At 39.4% G+C, this 23502-nt stretch overlaps 1 protein-coding gene and 1 long non-coding RNA gene across 2 annotated transcripts; one reads left to right on the top strand and one right to left on the bottom strand.

Moving 5' to 3' along the window:
* Positions 1 to 8411: 8411 nt before the first annotated feature.
* Positions 8412 to 14602, top strand: LOC120240832. The gene is made up of 2 exons (XR_005530733.1): positions 8412 to 8468; positions 14423 to 14602. It is a non-coding gene; the product is annotated as an uncharacterized LOC120240832 (long non-coding RNA).
* Positions 11894 to 22428, bottom strand: PRXL2C (peroxiredoxin like 2C). The gene is made up of 6 exons (XM_039245683.1): positions 22074 to 22428; positions 21609 to 21677; positions 20665 to 20718; positions 20385 to 20490; positions 15587 to 15718; positions 11894 to 12235 (listed from the first exon to the last, which is right to left on the bottom strand). The coding sequence occupies exons 1-6, from the start codon at positions 22281 to 22283 to the stop codon at positions 12108 to 12110; spliced, it is 699 nt and encodes a 232-aa protein (XP_039101614.1). The 5' UTR covers positions 22284 to 22428; the 3' UTR covers positions 11894 to 12107.
* Positions 22429 to 23502: the final 1074 nt, after the last annotated feature.

Here is a 23502-nt window from a genome sequence, read left to right as displayed (position 1 = left end):
GTCCTTAATTATTAGTGAAGTTGGACATTTTTTTCATATGTTTATTTACTATTTATTTTTCCCTATGAATTTGTAGTTGTGTATTAAAGAATGTGATCTTCCCTCAAAACAGGTCTGGCTTTTGCCCTTAGCTTCTTAGAGAGATAATCTCTAAACCCTTGGAATGTCACGCCTGATAGGAATGTCTTTGCCTGAGGTCATCCCAGTCTGATGACATTGTGATTTGAAAAACTGTGGCTTACAAATATTGCACTACTGTATTTATCTTTCCTGTGGATAATTAGATATCCCGGCACCACTTATTTATTAATACTCAATCCTTTCTCCAGTTATCTGTAGCATATGTCAAGTGTCTATATATGTTTGTCTGTTTCTGAGCTTTCTATTCTATTCCATTCCTCTCTCTCTATATATACATATGTCCTGCCAGTTTCACACCATCTTTTATTTTTTAGTTTTTTTATGCCATCTTTAATTGCTGTGACTTTATTCTACATTTTGATTTCTCATAAAAGGAACCACTTCTTGACTTGTGTTCTTCAGGAATGCTTAGTTTTTGCTCTTCTACATAAATTTTAGAACGAGCGTTTCAAGTTTCATTAAAAACTTGGTAAGGATTCTGTTCGGAACCTGTAAACTAGTTTGGAAACAGCTAACATTTTTAGAATAAGGAGAATTCTTCTCCATGAATATATTATCTCTGGATTTATCAAATCTATTTTTTTTTTACTCCCTCTCTTCTCCACCACCCTCTCTCCACCCTGCGGAGTCAAGGATTTATCAAATCTTTAAAATTTGTTCTTTAGTAAAGATACAGAGTAAATCTTTGGATTATGAGTAACTTGTTCTGTGAGCTTTCTGCAAGATGAGCAAACATTTCTGATAAATTTCAACTTGATAAACCAGTGATGTCTTGCAATACAAGTAGTATGTGACACGAACACCAGATGATCACAACTTAGCCAATGTTTCTTGAAATTTGCTTTGATATTCAGGTGCTTTGGATTACAAGCATGTTTCCAGAACAAATTATGCTCGCAAACCTAGGTTTCACTGTATAATTTTTTTGTAAAGGTTTAACATGTTAGATTTATTCCTGGGTCCCTTATAAGTTTTATTACTCTCAAATGATTTAAAAAATTTTTAATGTTTATGTATTTTTGAGAGAGACAGTGTGAGTGAGGGAGGGACAGAGAGCTAAGGAGACACAGAATCTGAGGAAGGCTCCAGGCTCTGAGCTGGACATGGGGCTCGAACACACAAACCATGAGATCATGACTTGAGCCAAAGTCAGATGCTTAACCAACTGAGCCCCTAAGCGCCCCTATAAATGAACTTAGAATGAACAGTTTTCCTGTTTATAATTAAGGGCGTGTAGCAACACAAACTAAACTGAATATTGATATCATATCCAGCAACTTATTAAGTCTAAGAATTTGTCTTTAGATTAGTTTTGTTTTTCCACATAGACAGTCATGGCATATATGATAAATGAGAGTTTTAGTTCTCCGTTTCTAAATCTTGTACCTTTTATTTGTTTGTTTTGTTGTGGTTTTGCACTGGCCAGAACTCTAGTATAGTGTCAAAAACTAGCAGTAATAATGGGCACTCTCATCACATTCCTTTTTTCAAAGGAAGAGTTATATTATTTTTCCATTAAATATAATAAATGTTGAAGGTTTTGAGCAGACATTTTTGTCAGATTGAGGAGATTTCCTTTCATTTCTAGATTGCTTAGGGTTGGTTTTTTTAAGAGTATAAACAGATGCTAAATTTTATCATATATTTTTTCTGCTTTGAAATAACTATACACATATTTTTCATCCTTACATGTGTTAATATGGTGATTTTAATTTTTGCTGTAAAACCAAATTTGCATCTCTGGGATAAACCATACATTACTGTGGTAAATTAAGTATTTTATATATTGTTTGATTCTGTTTGTCAATATACAACTTAGGAATTTTTCATTTATTTATGGGAGAGTCCAACCTATAATTTTCCATTTTTATATTATCCTAAACTGATTGAAGTAAAACAAGGTAAAATTAGCCTTATTTTCTCTTCTCAGAAAGTTTGTATAAGATTGGAAGTATTGGCTCCTGGATGGCTCAGTCAGTTAAGCGTTCCAAATTTGACTGGCTCACGTCATGTTCTCACAGTTGGTGAGTTCAAGCCCTGCATCAGACTCTGAACTCTTTCACTCCCTCTCTCTCTGTTCCTCTCCCACTTGCTCACTCTCTCAGAATAAATAAACTTACAAAAAAAAAGATTGGAACTGTCTTTACTTCCTTAAAATTTTGATTAAAAAAATTGGTAGCATTCAAATTCTTACTAATCCTTCTTCATCTGGTGTTTTCTTTGTGGGAAGGAACGGCTGATCTTCAACTGCTGATTCAACTTTAAATGGTTATGGGGTGCCTGGGTGGTTTAGTCGGTTAAGTGTCCGACTTTGGCTCAGGTCATGATCTCAAGGTTTGTGGTTTAGAGCTCCCAGTCGGGCTCTGTGATGACAGCTTAGAGCCTGGAGCCTGCTTTGGATGCTGCTTCCGTCTCTCTCTGTCCCTCCCCTGCTTGCACTCTGCCTCTCTCTCTCTCAAAAATCAATAAATGTTTAGTGGCGCCTGGGTGGCTCAGTTGGTTAAGTGTCCGACTTCAGCTCAGGTCATCATCTCACAGTTTGTGGGTTTGAGCCCCCTGGAGCCTGTCTTCGGATTCTGTATCTCCCTCTCTCTCATCCTCCCCTGCTCATGCTGTCTGTCTCTCAAAAAATAAAACACTAAAAAATTCTTTTTTAATAAAAAAAAAATAAATAAATGTTTAAAACAATTAAATGGTTATAAGGTTAGGGGCGCATAGGTGGCCCCGTTAGTTGAGTGTCAAACTCTTGTTTTTTGGCTCAGGTCATGATGTCATGGGTTGTGGGATTGAGCCCTGCGTGGGGCTCCTTGCTGACAGCAGGGCCTGTTTGGAATTCTCTCTCTCCCTCTCTTTTCCCCTTCCCATACACTTACTCTCTCTCTTTCTCTCTCTCAAAATAAATAAACCTAAAAAAAATCACTTCCTTTAAAAAAGAGTTATAAGGCTATATAGGTACTCTAATTTTTAAAACTTTTGAAAAGTTATTTAGGGGCTCCTGGGTAGCTCTATCAGCTAAGCATCTGACTTCAGTTCAGGTCATGATCTCATCACTTGTGAGCTCGAGCCCCACATTGGGCTCTCTGCTGACAGTGTAGAGCCGGCCTCAGCTCCTGTCTCCCTCTCTTTCTGCCCCTCCCCAGCTAGCACTTTCTGTCTCAAAAGTAAATAAAAGCATTAAGAAAAAAAGAAAAGTTATTTAAAGTTATTTAAATAAAATATTCTTTTTCTCTAAATTTTCAAATCTATTAGTATAAAGTTCAAAATGTTTTTATATTTTAATTTCTGCTATGGTTATAGTTCTGTCCCTTTTTTATTTCTAATATTTGTACCTTCCTTTTCCTTCATCAGCTTTGCCACAGGTTTCTCTACTTTATTAGCAAATTTAGGCTATGGAATTGCCCTATTGTATGTCTGTCTTCTATTTAATCAATTGCCACTCCTTACTTAGCTCCTTTCATTTTTTCCATATAGGATTAGTTTGTTGCTTTTTTAACTTCTTCATGGTGAACACTTAGTCTATTAATTTCTAGCGCTTTATTTTCTTTTCTAATATGAGATTTGAATGGTAGAAATTTGCATTAAAATACCATTTTTTGAAGAAAATTCCACAAATTATTTCACTATTCAATTCTAATTCTTCACATTCATCACATTTTATTTGTCCCATGAAGTTTTAGTGTTGTTGGTGTTTTTTTTTTTAATTAAAAATGTCTAGGGGTGCCTGGATGGCTCAGTAGGTTAAACATCTGCCTCTTGATCTCAGCTTAGGACTTGATCTCAGGGTTGTGAACTCAGGCCCCATGCTGGGATTCATGCTGGGCTTGGAGCCTACTTAAAAAAAATGTCTGCAGAGGGTTGGGTTTGGTTTTAGTTTTGGTATTGATTTCTAATATAGTTACACTTTTTTTGTTTGAGAGAGGCTGCATACAGACAGGGTGGGGCAGAGTGGGAGGGAGCAGCAGCAGAGACAGGAGAGAAAGGAAGAATCCCAAGTAGGTTTCGACCTATCAGTGTGGAGCCCTACGCAGGGCTTGATCTCCCAAACTGTGAGATCATAACCTGAGCCAAAATCAAGAATTGGATGTTTAACAATTAAACCACCAGGCACCCCAAATATAGTTTCATTGTGATACCTACAGAACATGGTTTGTATAAACTTGAATTTTTAAATTTATTGAGCTATACTTTAAGGATAATATATGGTTAATGTTTCATGTGTTCTTAAGAAAGCTAGGGCTTTTAACCTATTTTACATTTGTTCATTAAATCAAGTTTATTATTTGCATTGTTCAACTATTCTCTATTCTTATTTCCATTTTATTTGCTTCATCCATCAATGAAGATGACCAATAAGATGGCCGTATAATTAATGGTCCAAACAGAACATTTGAGAGTGAAAAAACATGTGAAAATTATGTTTATTAACAATAATTAAATATACATCAAAATAAAATAATTTATTGAAACATTGATAATTATTTCAATGTTAAGGGACATCTAAAACTTTTCTACTAAAAAACTATTTTATTTTAGTGGGGTTTTTTTAGGTTTATTTTATTTTGAGAGAGAAAGTGGGGAAGGGGTAGAGGGGGAGGGGGACAGAGGATCAGAAGCAGGCTCTGTGCTGAGAGTAGAGAGCCCAATGTGGGGCTCAAACTCACAAACTGTGAGATCATGACTCAGGCCAAAGTCAGACACTTAACTGACTAAGCTAGCCAGGTACCTCTTTTTCTTTTTTTTTTAGAGGGGGAGAGAGAGTGTGAGCGGGGGAGAGGGGCAGAGGGAGAGAGAGAGAATCTTAAGCAGACTCCATGTTCAGCATAGTGCCTATTTTAGGGCTTGATCCCACAAGCCTGGGATCATGACCTGAGCTGAAATCAAGAGTCCTATGCTCAACCTACTGAGCCACCCAGGCTATTATTTAGAAAAATAATATAAGCCAGGTAATTATACTAAATTATACATATTTATATATTTTAGTCCATTTCTAAGCCGATTTTGTCTCTAATGCCAAGTCATTGGTATTTTTCTAAAACCTATTTTTTAAATATTGTTTTATTATTTTTAATTTCATTCAAATAAAATTCCCTGCAACCTACTCTGTTGCATTTTATAGTTAATTGACTTGGAATTGTAGACCTCTTCATTTGATTTTTCTCTGTAGTTCGCATTTCAATGGAGAATATACTGTCTCTTTAGGTACCAAAGTACCTGGTAAATTCCAAAAAATATTGTTAAATGGAGGACACTTTCAAGGCCATTTTTTAAAATGTTTATTTATTTTTGGGGCGCCTGCGTGGCTTAGTCGGTTAAGCGTCCGACTTTCGCTTAGGTCATGATCTCGCGGTTCGTGGGTTCGAGCCCCGCGTCGGACTCTGTGCTGACTGCCAGCTCAGAGCCTGGAGCCTGTTTCAGTCTGTGACTCCCTCTCTCTCTGACCCTCCCCTGCTCACGCTGTCTCTCTCTCTCTTTCCTAGAAATAAATAAAACATTAAAAAAAAATTTTTTTTTAAATGTTTATTTTTTTAGAGAGAGACAGTGAGAGCCAGGGAGAGGCCGAGAGAGGGAGAGAGAGGGAGACAGAATCTGAAACAGGCTCCAGGCTCTAAGCTGTCAACACGGAGCCTGATGTGGGACTCAAACTCATGAATTGTGGGATCATGACCTGAGCTGAAGTCAGACACTTAACCGACTGAGCCATCCAGGCGCCCCTAAAGTCTATTTTTTTTTATACTAAAAAATATTGTAGTCCTAACATTTTCAAATATGTATTGTCTTTGCCTCCACTCACAGTACCTTTCTTCAACACATAATTTTTACAAGATAAAATTCATCAAATAAATTCTCCAGTTATAATTCTTTTTAATGTTTCACCATATTTTTATGGTACATAATCAGAGGTCATTTTGTTCCTTTTTTCCCCATTTCATTATTACTATTATTTTAATGTTTATTTAGTTTTGAGACAGAAAGAGTGTGAGTGGGGGAGGGGCAGAGAAAGCAGGATACACAGAATCTGAAACAGAGTCCAGGCTCGGCGCTGTCAGCAAAAGCCTGATGCGGGGCTCGAACTCACAATTGGTGAAATCATGACCTGAGCCGAAATCGGGTGCTTACCCAACTGAGCCACTGAGGTGCCCCTATTATTATTTTTTAAGTTAGCTCTACACCCAATGTGGGGCTTGAATTCATGACCCTGAAATCAAGAATGGTATGCTCTACCAACTGAGCCAGCCAGGTGCCCCCTCCATTTCATTCTTTTCTAATGCAGAATTCACATTTAACTAATTAAAAATAGGAGATTCATCATAAGTTAAAAAACTGTAAAGCAAAGTTACAGAATTTCAAAATTAAATCTCTTATCCTATTTGAGGATAAATATTTATTGTTTAGTTTCCTTGTTTAAAAGCCAGATTTCAATGTCTTCCTATATGCAAGGTTTGTTTTCAATCATGATTTGCTAAAAGCTTCAAAATGAATGTTCTTTGGCACACCATTCATTAAATAAACTCATTAAATATTTTCAACTTAAACAACAGAAATTAGAACTTTTAAGGACCCATTTACAAAAAAAAAATGTTCACATTCAGGACAATACAGGTTGACTTAACAAAGCAGTTCTTTAACACTTCAAACATTTCTAATATATGCTCAAGAGTGGACAACAAAGAGAGTCCAGGCTGTCATTCTTGGGGTTTTTTTGGTTTTTGTTTTTATTTATTTTTTTAAATTAATTTATTTAAAATTTCTTTATTTTTTTATTTATTAAAAAATTTTTTAATGTTTTACTTCTGATAGAGAGAGACAGCATGAGCAAGGGAGGGTCAGAGAGAGGGGGAGATACAGAATCTGAAACAGGCTCCAGACTCTGAGCTAGCTGTCAGCACAGAGCCTGATGCGGGGCTTGAACCCATGAACCCTGAGATCATGACCTGAGCCAAAGTCGGAGGCTTAACCGACTGAGCCACCCAGGGGCCCCTATTTAAATTTTTTTTTAACATTTATTTATCTTTGAGAGACAGAGTGTGAGGGAACACAGTATCTGAAGCAGGCTTCAGGCTCTGAGCTGTCAGCACAGAACCCGATTCAGAGCTCGAACCCATGACCTGATGAGATCATGACCTGAGTCGAAGTTGGACGCTTAACCAACTGTGCCACCCAGGTGTCCCAATGCTTTTTTTTTTTTAATTATTATTTAACATCAGCCGCTCATGTTTTTTCTTTTGGTTATAATGTGTATACATGTTTAAAAATTGGTAAATTTTGTCAAAACTACAATGAGGTACCACTTTATACACATTAGAACGGCTATTAAAAAAAAAAAATGAGAGGGGTGCCTGGGTGGCTCGGTTTACCAGCCGACTTCGGCTCAGGTCATGATCTCATGGCTCATGAGTTCATCCCATGGCTCATGAGTTCGAGCCCCATGTCCAGTTCTGTGCTGACAGCTCAGAGCCTGGAGCCTGCTTTGGCTCCTCCTGGAGCCTGCTCTCTCTCTGCTCCTCCCCCACTCGTGCTCTCTCTCAAAAATAAATGAACATTTAAAAAAATTTAAAAACTAGAAACAAATGTTGATGAGGATATAGAGAAATCAGAACCCTTGTACATTGCTGGTAGGAATGTAAAATGGTGCAGTTTCTGTGGAAAACAGTATGGCAGATCCTTAAACACAGAATGGCTGTATTATCAGCAATTCCACTTCTGGATATATACACAAAAGAATTGAAAGCAGGGTATCAAACATATTTGTATACTAAGATTGACAGCAACAGTATTCACAATAGCCCAAAAGTAGAAATAATCTAAATGTCTGTTGAGGGATGAATGGATAAATAAAATGTATATACATACAATGGAAAATAATTTAGCTTAAAAAGGAATGAAATTCTGGTACATGCTACAACATGGATGGACCTTGAGGACTTTATGCTAAGTGAAATCAGGTAGACATAAAAGGGTAAATACTGTATGACTCCACAAATTTATTAGACACAGAAAGCAGTACAGTGATTACCAGGGGCAAGAGGCAGGGAGCAGTGAGAGTTATTATTTAACGGGTACAGAGTTTCAGTAGGAAATGATGACAGAATTCTGGAGATGGGTAGTGGTGATGATTGCATAAAACTCTGAGTATACTTATTGTCATTGAACTGTACACTTTAAAAAATGGTTAAAATTGTAAGTTTTTCTGTTACATTTTTATCACAATAAAAAAGGTTTTTAAAAATTTGATAAATTTTAACAACTATAATATCTATTTTGACTGACAGCTTGGATACAATTCTATATATATCACAACCAAGTTCCAAGTACACTGTGCTCCACCGGTAATTATATGAACATTATTTTATCACAATATATAATCATGCAGATTTATATAATACTGTTATAAAACTGGCATCTGGGAACTGTTTTCAAAGTTTTCTGCTAATAGAGCTAGTATATGAATAGCTGTCACTCCACTTTTTATATGGGTACAAGAAAACTTGGAACTGAAAATGAGCAAAATTAATAAAAGAACTCTGTTCTAAATTAAAACTCAGGGTCCCTGGATGTCTCAGTCAGTAGAGCATGCAACCCTTGATCTCAGCGCTGTAAGTTGAAGCCTCATACTGGGCATGGAGCCTACTTAAAAAAAAAATTAATGAAAACTAAATTTTCACAGAATAAGGTGTAAATGTACCTTCTGCAACTGTACATCTTTATTTTCTGGAACACTCCTCTTAAAATAACTGGTAATTTTGGAGTAGATGATGTTCCTTCTTTAGAAAGTTTGTCTCCCAGTTTCTGACATGGTCCACGTTATCACTCTGGCCCCATGGTAGATGGTAACATAAATAAGCATTATATGCTGGTTACTAGCTTATTGACAATCTACTTGAGAAACAAAAATATTTGGTTTTTTAATTAAACATGCACTTTTTAATTAATTTTTTTTAATAAAAAAAATTTTTAAAGGAGCACCTAGGTGGCTCAGTTGGTTAAGTGTCGACCTTGGCTGGGGTCATGATCTCACAATTTATGGGTTTGAGCCCCGTGTTGGGCTCTGCGCGGACAGCTCAGAGCCAGGAGACTGCTTCAGATTCTGTGTCTCCCTCTCTGCCCCTGCCCCACTCGTGCTGTCTCTCAAAAATTAATAAATGTTAAAAAAAAAATTTTAAACATGTACTTTCATTTTATTAAAATTCTTGTTACCCCAGTAGTTCATTCCAGAATCCTTACAACACACTTCTCACTGGGATCCTTGGTCTATGGATGGATCTGACTGTGATGCAACTGTAGCTCTTAGAAGTCCCAGGAAGTCAAAGGTCTCAGGTTTAGGTCTCAGGCAGTACTTTAAGCAGAGGTCGTAGTTTTAACCCTTTACTGCACAAGGCCTTTGAGTTGGCCAAGGAACATTCCTGGGATGAGCACAATTCAGGGCAGCCCATGGCTTCAAGGCAGGTTTCTGCTTCTGCTTTTGGCCTTGATGGTTTCCTCTTTCTTATTAAAAGTTAAGCTTAAAAAAAAAAAAAAAAAAGGTGTTTCTTCTCTGTGCAATGGGCATGATGGTGATGTCCATTCTATAGAGCTCATGTATATAAAGCACTTAGAATACTACCTGACAAATAATTAGCATAACAGGGCTAGATGGTTTTTTTTTTTTTTTTTAATGTTTTATTTATTTCTGAGAGAGAGAGAGAGAGCGTGAGCAGGGTAGGGTCAGAGAGAGAGGGAGATACAGAATCTTAAGACAGGGAGATACAGAATCTTAAGACAGGCTCCAGGCTCTAAGCTGTCAGTACAGAGCCTGACACCGGGCTCGAACCCACGAACCGTGAGATCATGGCCTGAGCTGAAGTTGGACGCTTTACCGACTGAGCCACCCAGGCGCCCCTAGATGGTATTCTTTTAACAGTGATTTCTATGTATTTATTGTAGGAAGGTTTTTCAAATTTTGGAGTCTAGTACATTTTTGGGTATGGAGCATGTTTATACATTTCACTGTAACTATCAGAAATAATTTTTATTTTAAATGTTTGTTTGGGTCAGCAGTTTACCACTGCACTGTATTTATGTAACTGAACCTCCCTGAAGCCACATAAAGAACATTTATATATCTTAGAAAAATGTGGTGTACGTTTATAAATATATAAAATTTTGTGTAAGCTCTGATTCAGCAGTTTTAAGTGTAAAACCAGCAAAGGGATCTGGGTCACCAGTCTTTCCTTACTATAAAAAAATTTTTTTAAATAGCACAAAATTGCTTAATTTTAAATGTCATGAGAAATTTCATTTTTATTGGTTAAAAACATTGTTTAATACATATATACATGAATGTACATTAAAATATTTGGATAGTTAAAATATATTTTGTGTGTGTGACCTCATATGATTGATACAAAAGTTTGTAAGTTCAAAGCACTATATACTTGCTACTAATTACCAAGATTTTGATCTTGCTGTACTTTGTATTAGAATTTCTGGGACACTTCCCACGTAAACCTATTAAGATTCTAGAAAAATAAAAGATGACAACAGTACACTAAATAAAAGCAATTTGGCAAGCAAACCAAAAATTTAAATTACAAAGTTTTCTCTTAAAAAATTCTTAAAATTCTTTCAAAAAGCATATTGAGCCATATTTTAAATACATATATTAAACGTATAAAACATTTTTTTCTCCTTTTACTCTTCCCCACCCAAATCCTAGTGAAATGGATGGTGTGTGTGTGTGGTACAAGGTGCTCTGAACACAAGCTATGCAGGTTTGATTTGCCACATTTCCTCTGAGCAAAGCAATGTGGATAGAAACATGTAGACAGATGCATTTATATGCAACTTTGTGGAGCTTCCTATATATGAATATATTCTTTGTATAATTCTCAAATAACTTTTCCTGGCCAAAAAAATGAATCATGCTCATTATAGAAAGTTAGTAGGTAAAAGAAAGTATGGAAAAGAAAATAAAGATACTGTAATCCTACCACATAGAGGTAACTACTGGCAATAATCTGGTGTGTTTATATCCTGTCTTTTTTCCTAAGCATACAAAAATATAAACATACATATAAAAATATGATTATATTATTTATGGAATTTGGCATCCTGCTTTTTCACTGGATAAAATGGTGTTAAATCACCTACCATTCCCTTTATATGTTCTTCAAAAGAATTTATTATATTAATGGCCAATAAAAACTTTCATTGAATGGATATACCATAATGTAAAATAAAAAATGGTATTTCTAACTTTATAGCTTTTAAAGTTTTATTTTATTTTATTTTAATGTTTTTTATTTATTTCTGAGAGAGAGAGAGACACCATGAGCAGGGTAGGGTCAGAGAGAAAGGGAGACACAGAATCCGAAACAGGCTCCAGGCTCCGAGCTAGGTGTCAGCACAGAGCCCTATGCGGGGCTCAAACCCACGAACCGTGAAATCATGACCTGAGCCAAAGTCGGCCTCTTAACTAACTGAGCCACCCAGGAGTCCCAGTTTTATTTTACATAAATAAAGTTTTGGGGCGCCTGAGTGGCTCAGTTGGTTAAGCATCCGACTTCGGCTCAGGTCATGATCTCACAGTTCGTGGGTTTGAGCCCCGCGTCAGGCTCTTGTGCTGAATGCTTGCTTAGAGCCTGGAGCCTGTTTCAGATTCTATGTCTCCTCTCTCTGCCTCTCCCCCACTCACACTCTGTCTTACTCTGTCTCTCAAAAATAAATAAATGTAAAAAAAAAAAAATTAAAGTTTTATTTCACATAAAACTTTAAAAGCTATAGAATTATAAATATATATATATATCATATTTTTAACAACTGATGCCTCCCAGCATTCAGTTCAACTAGTACATGGTCTCTTTATGTTTTCATAACTCCTCAAAGGTTGGGAAAAGCCAACAAGTGAGACATTGTACAAGGATACCACACTCTGAACATTTCAGGTCATGTTCCAAGTGTCCATTTGAAAGTTGTAAGAGTCTATACCATCACACATGGATAACTGAAGGTCTGCTTGTAAAGTCCACATGCTGAACTCCTACAAGTTGTAAAACAGAGTTGATGGGTTTGTGATCCAACCTATTTCTATCACGGTGTATAAAATGGATGTTGTTACCTAGAAGAGAATAAGAATAAAAGGTAGGGGTTGGCATATAGTATTATTCATTAGACTCATTGCTTATTAGAATAAAGGAAGCAAAAGCAACTTTTAATTAACCCTAAGGGAAAAATTAATTGCCTGGAGTTCATAATATTCTCTATATAATGCCATAATAATTTTTAATTAAGGTAATAAAATGACAAGGATTATGGTTAAATAAGAGTGATACTTAATGTTTTATGAGATCCAAGGGGAAAGATTCTTAAATTATAACCTCTGTTATGTTTTATTAGATGTAATTAAATAAAATGTCCTATCAAACAGACAGGAACAACAAGAACTAATATAGATATCAAGCTGGAAAATCAGATCTGTTTCTTAAATGTAATAATGGAATAAATCACTTGCTTAAAAAAATAATTCACTCCCAAACACTGATTCAACAGGCTATCTGCATTATAACCAGAGACCAAAAGAGGCTGAAAAGCAGGGCTTTGAGACAGTTAAGACTTCCACAATCCTTTTATCTGCTCAAATAAACCCGTAATTTATAAGAAGGACAAATACCATATGTTTGCACGTATAGGAGGATTAGGAGGAACTTAATGGAGGATCAAGGGGGAGAAGAAGGGGGGAAATAGTGGGGGAGAGGGAGAGAGGCAAACCATGAAAGACTCTTTAATTTTTTTTTTTTAATATTTTTATTTATTTCTAGGAGAGAGAGACAGCGTGAGCAGGGGAGGGTCAGAGAGAGAGGGAGATACAGGCTCTGAAACAGGCTCCAGGCTCTGAGCTGGCAGCCAGCACAGAGCCCAACGCGGGGCTCGAACCATGAACCAGATCATGACCTAAGCGAAAGTCGGACGCTTAACCGACTAAGCCACCCAGGCGCCCCAAACCATGAAAGACTCTTGAAATCTGAGAACAAACTGAGGACTGATGGGTGGGGGGGGGCGGGGGGGAGAGGGGAGATGGGCATGGAGGAGGACACTTGTGGGGATGAGCACTGGGTGTTACACGGAAACCAACTTGACAATAAACTATTTGTAAAAAAAAAAACAAAAAAACCCCGTAATTTATAGGTCTAGGGTCTTTTTACATTGATTCTTAGACTCAAAGCCAGAATTTCAACTTAAAACATTATATTAACTTTATATCCACCTAGCTGAAATTCTGTAATTCTTTGTGTTTTTTCTTTTCAATTTTTTATTTAAATTCTAGTTATTTAACATATAGTACAATATTGGTTTCAGGAGTAGAATTCAGTGATTCATTACTTATACACAACACCCAGTGCTCATCACAAGTGCCCATCTCAAAGCTCATCACCCATCTAGCCCATCCCCCCCAGCTTCCTTCATCACTTCATCAACTTTCATGATTTAATTAAAAATTTAAAAATTTTTTTTAATTATTTATTTCTGAGAGAGAGAGATAGCTTGAACAGGGGACTGTCAGAGAGAGAGGGAGACACAGAATCCGAAACAGGCTCCAGGCTCTGAGCTAGCTGTCAGCACAGAGCCCGTCGAGGGCTCGAACCCATGAACTGTGAAATCATGACCTGAGCTGAAGTCGGACGGTTAACCAGCTCAGCCACCCAGGTGCCCCCACGATTAATTAATTATAAGAGGCATGTTCTCTGCATTATACTTGACTGTTGTCTACGGTATCACTGTCGATTTAATATCATGAGTTGGCTTATTATCAAGTAAGGCAAAATGAAATACTGAGTTAACTAGTAGATTTGTATAAATAAGTATACCCAGCTCTTTCACTAGAGGAGCTACATTTCTTCCAGCAGAGAGTATCAAAATATTCTCCTTAGTGAGTATGTTCCAGTGATGAACTCCATGTGCTCATCACTCTTACACACCTGAACATGTGGTCATTATGCTGCGACACTGGAGATTAGGAGCTCAAAACAGGTCAGAGAATAGAAACAAACTATCCAAAACTACCGCTCAATGTCATTCAGGGATAGTCTATAGGACTCATTCTCATAAAACAAGGCTTCTCTTCTGTCTGGTCTAACTGGTGTAAATTCACAAGAGAGGGAATGAGATTGAATGACAGGTTTTAGCTAGCTAAAGTGCTCCAACTGCAGACAGCCAAAAAGCCATAATGTTCAGTCAAAAGCCTCCTTCTAAAGACTTTTAGACATCTGAAGTTTATTACAGTAAATGTTAATTTTATAACTCTTAGGAGCTATGCTCACTATTGTGGACAATTTTAAAGAGGAAGAAGAACCAAGAAAAATCTATTCAGTGCCTGTCCTGACTACAATACTTGAACATGGGAGAGAGCCAACGGTCAACCATTTAGCAGTGTGGAGCCAAAGAAATTTCTGGTGGTCCAAACTGAGCAATAAAGCTATTAAAACTATGTGGCTTACAGTAATTGTTACTAAATGAGCTGACTTGCCTTCTGACACTAAGCAAGTTTTCTAGCCTTGTAAGATATAAGTAACTGGATTGATTCTTCCATTGACCAAAAAAAAGGGGGGGGGGGCTTAATGATTTTATTTTCTTATTTTGCTCTTATGTGTAAGGAAATGAACTTCCATGAACTTATTTTATTTATTTTTATTTATTTTTTAAGAGAGAGAGAGCAAGCATGCACAAGCTGGGAAAGGGGCTGGTGAGGGGGAGAGAAAGAGAGAGAGAGAGAGAGAGAAAGAGAGAGAGAGAATCTTAAGCAGGCTCCACACTCAGCAAGGAGCCCAATGTAGGGCTCAATCCCACAATCCTAGGACTACAACCTGAGCCAATGTCAAGAGTTCAACGTTCAGGGGTGCCTGGGTGGCTCAGCTGGTTAAGCGTCTGACTTCAGCTCAGATCATGATCTCATGGTTCGTGGTCTGAGCCCTGCATCGGGCTCTGTGCTGAAGCTAGTTTAGAGCCTGGAGCCTGTTTCAGATTCTGTATCTCCCTCTCTCTCTGACCCTCTCCTGCTCATGCTCTCTCTCAGAAATAAATAAAACATTTTAAAGAAATTAAAAAAAAAAAAAGAGTCAGACGTTCAACTGTCTGGACCACCCAAGTGCCCTTCCCTGAACTTTTTAAATAGTTTTATAGCCATATACAGTTCACCAAACCACCACTGACTTTCCTATCTCAAATACCTGAAATCACTCAGGCACAGAATGATGGGCACATTACATCCAATAAACAGATACAAAATACACAGAAGCCTTTAAAAACAAAAGATGCCCCCTGCCCCCTACAAGCACAGAATGGTGCCTATTACAATGTCAAATTGCCATTTTTACATGGTATCTATTTTATGAAGAAACTGGGTAGCCTCTTAACTTCTAAAAGGCACAAAAAGCATACTGCTGGATCTGTGGATCTGCACTTTGATGCTTACCTGGACCTAAGATGAGGGTTCCTCCTTGCTGAGCAGGGTCTCCTTGAAAATCAAAAAGAGGGCCAGTCACTGCTCTCCACAGGCTCCGAATGCTTCCTGAGAGGATATTTGATTTTACATGGGGGCTCTTTCCTGAAATATTAGGAATTATCTTTAGATATTATCATTTTATATTCAGTTAGATATCAGAATATAATGTTGCTACTTCTGTAAAACATTCACTCTCTCTCTTTTTGAAGTATAGTTAACTCAGAATGTACATTAGTTTGGGGTATATAACAGCAATTCCACAGCTCTGTAGTCGGGCTGTGCTCACTGCAAGTGTAGCTGTTATTGGATGATGATATATTGTCAATATTCCCTATGTTGTAGCTTTCATTTCCATGGCTTCTTAATTCTATAGCTGGAAGCCTGTACCTTCCAGTCCCCTTCACCCATTTTTGCCCATTATATGCTGGTTAAAACCCATTTCCTCTTTCTGGGCCCACAGCTGAACTTCCTGGCAGTTTCATATGGCCATGTGACCATGTTCTAACCCCTAGGTAAAATTATTTGGGCCATTTCCAGGCAAGCTCCTTAAAACCTCCCACAAGTGATTCTCCATGTTCCCTCTACATTCTTGGAAGCCTTGGGTTGAAAATGACAGAGCCACAAGATAGAAGGGGCCTGGGTCCTTCCTACTGTGTTCCTGCTGGTATTGCTGCTTGGAGGAGAGGCATCTGAATAGATACACCCATCTTGAAATTAACAGAAAAAGAACTAACCTTCTACTGTATTTTGCTACTGAGACTTTGAGAGTTCTCTATAACAATAGGAAAGCCACCTCTCCATCTCTCCTTGGCTGTCAGTTTTTCAGTCTTTCCCACCGTGACTAATACTTTCATTTCCACTGAATAAAGGGACTCAGTCTTTTTACCCTTCTTGTAACTTCTTGTAACTTATCTTTCTCCTATCCCTGCCTTTTATGTTTTACTTTTGGTTTTTTATTTATGCTGCCTTTGACCTGCCTGAATTCCTAGTATTTCCAAATACCTATTAATTCCCTTCATCTCTCTGACTCTTCTATTTGCTTTGTGTTTCCATGATGATGGGCATTCATGTTTCCAAAAATCAAATACAGGCTCATTAGCATAGAGACATAAGTAAAAGACTAAAGTTTACTATTTAGGATTCTCTATCTAAAATAAATATTCAGAAATCCAAACTATTTCTTCATGTCCAAAGAAGCAGTCATTTAATATTTCTGAAATTTTAGAAACTGAATTCAAAGGAGATTCCATGACCTAGAATTCAACAGTCTTTGCTTCAAATACAATCTAATTTTGCCCATTTGAATTTAGTTCTTATGTATAAAATTCCTTTTTTTCACTCTTCTACAAACCCATTTTTCCCTGGCATGTAAAGATTTTATTTTCTTATTTTGTCTTTATAAAATGCTCATTAATTTAAAATTATAATTTTATTTTTTAGTGTCTTAATTTCCAAGTAGGACTATTCTGAGATTTATGCTTTTTCAGAGAGGAACTTTTAAAAGATGATTTTATGAGAAAATAATACTTTCTGGTTGGAAATATAGCACTTTAACACAGGTCAGAGACTTTAAAAGATTTAAATATACCTTCTCTAATAATTATAAGCATATATTTTGTCTCAAATTCATCTGTTTTCTTTGCAATTCTGTATTTTTATTGTGCCTGCGATGGTGAGGTGTTACTAAGATGAACCTCACAGTTTAGATCTAAGGTGCTAAATGATAAACAGAATTTATACACACTGGGACTATCATAAGGCTCTCAATCTATACACTGTAATTTCCTATACGAAGGAGAAAAAGAGCAAACTTTTTACGATAGTTCATTATTAGTTTTAATAAAATTTAGGTTGCTTTCTTTAAAAACATCAGTAAAGTGATCATGTCAACTAATGTCATAAATAGCTCCCAACCTATCCCTTCCTCTCCATCTCCACTTTCTGCCCTGACACTTCTTTCTAGTCTATTACTACAACCTACTATAACTGGATCGGCAGTTCTAATTACTCCTCCACACTGGACACTTGACAATCACTTCTCTACCTAAAATGCTTGTATGACATCCCCACAGAACAAATCCAAATTCCTTGGCAGGTCACTCCAGACTCGGTCCGAATTGGCCACCACCTGTCCCCTGGCTCACACCATTCCCCAACTGGCTCCAAGACTTTGGCCTGACGCAGGGACCTGCACATCTTCAAGAGTAACAGTTTTTCACGCCCATGTGCCTTTACATGTGCTACTTTCTGTCAGCAGCACCCTTCACCAGATTCATTTCACCAAGCTAACTCCTTTAAGAGTGGGCTTATGGGGTGCCTGGGTGGCTCAGTTGGTTAAGTGCCCTACTTCGACTCAGGTCATGATCTTGCGGTTCACAAGTTCGACCCCGCATCTGGCTCTGTGCTGATAGCTCAAAGCCTGGAGCCTGCTTTGGATTTTGCATCTCCCTCTCTCTGCCCCTGCCCCACTTGTACTTTGTCTCTCTTTCTCTCTCAAAAAGAAATAAGTATTGAGGCATCTGGGTGACTCAGTCGGTTGAGCGTCCGACTTTGGCTCAAGTCATCTCACAGTTCGTGGGTTCAAGCCCTGTGTTGGGCTCTGTGCTGACAGCTCAGAGCCTAGAGCCTGCTTCGGATTCTGGGTCTCCATCTCTTGGCCACTCCCCCGCCTTGCACTGTCTCTCTCTCCCTTTCACTCCCTCTCTCAAAAATAAATAAATATTTTAAAAATTTTTTTAAAAAAAGAGTGGGCTTAGGTGACACCTCCTCTGAGAAGCCTTTCCAGATTCTTCTCTCCCCTCATATTTCTGGCAACGGTATTCGCCTTATATGTTCTCTATGACAAGCCCTTAAATTGTAATCAGCTGTTTGCTTCTGATTCCTAGAGTAGAGTATGAGTTTCAGGATGGTAGAGGCTGGTTATCACTGTTCTCCTGGGAGCATCCAACAAAGTGGGGATTATTGACAACAGCTCAACAATACTTTTTGAGAATGATATGAATTCGAGTTCTCTCATTTGTTTTTTTTTAATTTTTAAGTTTTTAAAAATGTTTTATTTATTTCTGAGAGAGGGACACACACACAGCGTGAGCAGGGGAGGGTCAGATAGAGGGAGATACAGAATCCGAAGCAGGCTCCAGGTTCTAAGTTAGCTGTCAGCACAGAGCCCGATGCGGGGCTCGAACCCACGAACCGTGAGATCATGACCTGAGCCACCCAGGCGCCCCTTTTTTTAATTTTTAAAGATGTTTTTTATTTATTTTTGAGAGAGAAAGGCAGAGAGCGAGCAGGGGAAGGGCTGAGAGAGAGGAAGACACAGAATCCAAAGCAGGCTTCAGGCTCTGTTAGCACAGAGCCCAACGTGGGACAAAATCAACGAACCACAAAATCATGACCTGAGCCAGTCAGACGCTTAACTGACTGAGCCTTCCAGGCACCCCATCTCATCTGGCATTTTAGAAGCTGCATTCTTTCTACCTAAAACATACAGAAACAGTTCACCTAAAGCTGATAAATCTGTTAATTATAAAGAATTGTGCTAAGGGCAAGGAATGTGGACCACATAACAATGAATAAAACTTCAAATTCTTCAAATAACCATAGTGTCTGCATACCTTAAACACTATTAGAGTATATAATAAAGTACAAGATGCTATTAAAGTACAATGAGGGAAGCAGCAACTTGAAGGGCCCCTTTAGTTGGGCTTCAAATGAAAACTAAGATATCATTACTTAAAGAACATAGAGTATTCAAAGCTATGGAAAATATATGAACTGAAGCAATATTATTTCATCACTGAATTACAAAAGTAAAATGTACTCACTGTTAGGGGTGCCTGGGTGGCTCAGTCAGTTAAGCATCTAACTCCTGATCTCAGATCAGGTTATGATCTCACTGTCATGAAATCAAGCCCCACATTAGGCTCTGCCCTGATGGCACAGAGCCTGCTTGGGATTCTCTCTCTCTGCCCCTCCTCTCCTCACGCACACATGCTATCTCTCTCTCAAAATAAATAAACATTAAAAAAATGTACTCCCATTGCTTTTAAAAAAAATTTTTATTTTAATGTTTTTTATTTCTGAAAGAGAGAGACAGCATGAGCAGGGGAGGTTCAGAGAGAGAGAGGGAGATACAGAATCTGAAACAGGCTCTAGGCTCTGAGCTAGCCGTCAGCACAGAGCCCAACGCGGGGCTTGAACCCACAAATCATGTCATCATGACCTGAGCCGAAGTCAGACGCATAACCGACTAAGCCACCCAGGCGCCCCTGTACTCCCTTTGTTAAAAGTACAAAAGCCACTTTTCTAACTTCTATACCTTGGGGTAAGTGTGGCAGTATCTTTTAAAAACCTCTTTCATTACACACACACATACACACACACACACACACAAACTTTTCTAACTTCTATACCTTGGGGTAAGTGTGGCAGTATCTTTTAAAAACCTCTTTCATTACACACACACACACACACACACACACACACACACACTCTTGACCTTTATGAAAATGGTTTTTATTTCCACAAAAACAGAATCATACCAAATACAGTGTTCTGTAACTTGCTTTCTTCATTCCCTTAGTACTTCACAGCTTTCTATGTCATTACACCCAGGAAATGAGCCCTTGAGAGTCTGGTGTATCTGACCCACTTATTAGTATCATAAAAAGGAGCCTGATTTAGGGGGTTACCATTCGTTCTCTACGCATAAATAAACAAATGTAAAATGCACCACCAGCATTTTCTGATGAGACCTGTCATGTCTTACCTGAAGGGGCAATTTCTTCACCTCTTTTCATTCCCAATTTTTTATAAATTTCTCTCTCAGGATCAACATAGATTTCATGAGAATACCCAGTCAGTTTGCAGAAAGGCTAAAAAAAGATAATATTTGGAATCTGTATTAGTAAAAATGAGAGAGAAAAGTAATGATAACCTATCTTTATTTTAGTTAAATTTAATCTACACTTAGTTGTTCAAATAAAGTAATTTTTATGTCTGAAACTGATTTAATCTGTTGGTTTTGCAATTTCTAATGATATATTTACCTCAATATGATGGTAGGATGACTGTCCAATCACTATAAGGGTGATATTTGCTTCCTTTAGTAGAAAAAAAAAAGCACATGTACATATTACCAGGAATCATGTTTATAAAACTTCCCCTTATCCAACTCTTTTGTTCCATTCTAATGCCACCTACAGGCTTATCGAAGAATGGAATAAACAGCAAAATTGTGTGACTCAAAATAAAGAAATGTATGCTAAAATGTTCAGTTAATTCATTTGGCCTTTTGCTAAGAAAGAACTTCAGAATAATATACCCAGTAATTCTCTGTTCTCCCCAAAGGCATATATTCAAAAATAATAAAAATTATTGAAGGAGGGTTTTTTTAATCAGTTTTATTTTTTCACATCCCAATTACTGACACCTGAAGGAAACTGATCTTAGTTTTATACAGGTTGCCCAATTCCTTCAATCAAAAACTCATCTGGGGACAAACGTATATGTACCTGAAAAAAAGCATATATGTAGTTGCCACAGGAATGTGGGAGGCGCGTCCTAACAAATACAGATTTCCATCTTTAAGATATATTATTTTCCTATAATCAACAACTAGTTGGAGTGCTCTTATTACAAAAATAACGGGGATAAAATAGCAATAATTTCTTGCATTTGTGCTTTTGGTTGTTATCATTCAACATTTGCAAAAAAAAGTTAGTAACTAACATCAAAATTATTATGGCTAGTACTTAGCAGGCAGTACATAGAAAAGTAAAGCTGAACAGAAATAGATCTCTCACGTCTCTCTCCTTTTTGAAGGTGTTGGAGAAATGTGCGGGAAGGTGATAATATGGTTTTACAAGAGTCTGTTCTGGAGATGTGTCATATTCTGCACTTCACCCTACCTCGCTTCTTAATAAATGACAGGTGACTTTCATAAGGTCGCCCGGAGGCAGAGCACGCTGCTGCACACTCTCAGGAAACTTACTTGTAAGAAACTCTTGGGGATTTTGGCCAGATCTTCTACGTATTCTTTGCAGATGTAACACAGGAAATGCTGGAATCCCAACAAGGCAAAAAGGGCGTGTTAGCAACTATAAAAGACCAAGTACTTCGTAACTGCGACGCCATTCAAGGTGGGTAAAAAAAGGTGTGAAGGGCGCCCGAGGTGCTTTAAAATTGGGCCGCACGCACTCTCTCAAGCCTCATTTGCTGGGAAAATGGACTTGGCTAGGCAGCTGTTTTTCCATTCCTATTAAAGGAAGCGAGAAGGGCAGTTCGTATTCCGGAAGCCTCTACAGCAATGGGAAGGGCCAGGCCCAGCGGGATCAAACTCCTGGGCCTTGGATCTTCAGAGGGGCCCGATGTCCCCCAGCCGAGGCTGCAGAAACAACCTCCATCCCAGCCTGCCGCAAGGTCCCCTGCTCTGGGCCGCCCCTCTGCCTGCGCTCACCCTCACGAAGACCACGACAGCCCGGCGCTCCCGAAACAGCGCGCCGAACGGCACCTGCCTCCCGTTGGCGTCCAGCACAGGCAGCTCCGCCACTGTTGCGGCCAAGGGCTGCCCGCGCTCCGGGCCCCTCTGGACTGCGGCCGGGGCGGCGCGGCCGCTGACCTGCCGCGTGACCGGGGCGAGGGCGAGTTCTGCCATCGCGCCCAGCATCTGTCCGGCCGGCCGGGTTCGCGGCCACGGGGCTCAGGCTGATCGCACAGGCTGGGCCAGCCGCGTCTCGGCCGATCTGGGGTGGCCCCCGCGGAGCAGTCCGGGAGTGGCACGCGGCGCAGGGCAAGGCAGGACGTAGGGCGGAGCGGGGCGGGACGCACGGGGCGGAGCTGCGTGGGGTCCCGGCCGGCTAGGGCGACCCTCGTCGTAGTGGGGCGGGGCGCAACCTGGGCGGGGCGCAACCCAGGGGGGCGGAGCTGGATGCTGGGCGGGGCCGGACGGAGTGCTGGGGGGACCGCAGGGCGGAGCACAAGGGGGTGGAGCCGCGTGGGGTTCGGTCCGGCGTGGACGTTCGGTGGCGGCAGGCTGGGTACTGGCAGACTGGAGCGTACGGGGGCGGGGTGCAGCGCACGCCGCAGCTCAGAGGTGAGGCTCAGCTGGCCATAAACCGTAAAACCATGACCTGAGCTGAACTCAAAAGTTGGGCGCTCAACTGACTGAGTCACCCAGGTGCCCAGGACCTAACTTCTAAACAAAGGGAACTGAGGGGCGCCTGGGTGGCTCCGTCAGTTAAGCCTCCGACTTCGGCTCAGGTCATGATCTCACGGTTCGTGGGTTCAAGCCCTGCGTCGGGCTCTGTGCTGACTGCCAGGTCAGAGCCTGGAGCCTGTTTCAGATTCTGTGTCTGACTCCCCTGCTCACACGGTCTCTCTCTCTCAGGGAAAAAAAAAAATTTTTTTTTAAAAATCTAAACAAAGGGAACTGACAGGAATTTCTGTTGGCCTAAAGGTGCTGTGAGCCAAGTGCTTGGGAACCTCTAAAAGAGACGGTAAGCTCCTTGCCTTCTGCAGCACTGTACTGTCTTCACAGACTAGCATGCGGCCTGACACATAGTAGGCCTTGGTGAATATTGTTTGGGAAATGCATGAGAAATGTTTGGGAAATAGATGAGAAATGGTGGTGCCGGGACAGCTCAGCCGGCCAGTGTGCAGTGAGTGGGAGTGGGGAGCAGGGCAGTCAGAGTGCTTCACAGGACTGGTGTTTCCCACTGGTTGAAACAGGCAGGACAGAGCTCAGAGAACACGTCCCACTGCAGGCTGACCAGTCCACAGGAACCCATCCACCTAATACCCAGCCGGTTTTGTTTCTATTCAGATTATTCCAGAGATGGGCCTCATCTGTAGATGTTCAGATTTCCTTGGCTTAGTTTCTAACCACT

This window comes from Hyaena hyaena, unplaced genomic scaffold (genome assembly GCF_003009895.1).
Source record: "Hyaena hyaena isolate Hyena2069 unplaced genomic scaffold, ASM300989v1 scaffold_269, whole genome shotgun sequence".
NCBI classification, from domain to species: Eukaryota; Metazoa; Chordata; class Mammalia; order Carnivora; family Hyaenidae; genus Hyaena; species Hyaena hyaena.
This window is presented reverse-complemented; position numbering and strand designations above follow the sequence as displayed.

Bases quoted from the DNA above. Each gene is read 5' to 3' on its own strand.
- PRXL2C (XM_039245683.1), bottom strand. From the start codon at position 22,283: ATGCTGGGCGCGATGGCAGAACTCGCCCTCGCCCCGGTCACGCGGCAG. The intron at 15,719-20,384 runs GTAAGACATGAC...CTAATATTTCAG, and splicing joins TGAAGAAATTGCCCCTTCAG to GAAAGAGCCCCCATGTAAAA. The intron at 12,236-15,586 runs GTAAGCATCAAA...ATTCTCTTCTAG, and splicing joins AACCCTCATCTTAGGTCCAG to GTAACAACATCCATTTTATA.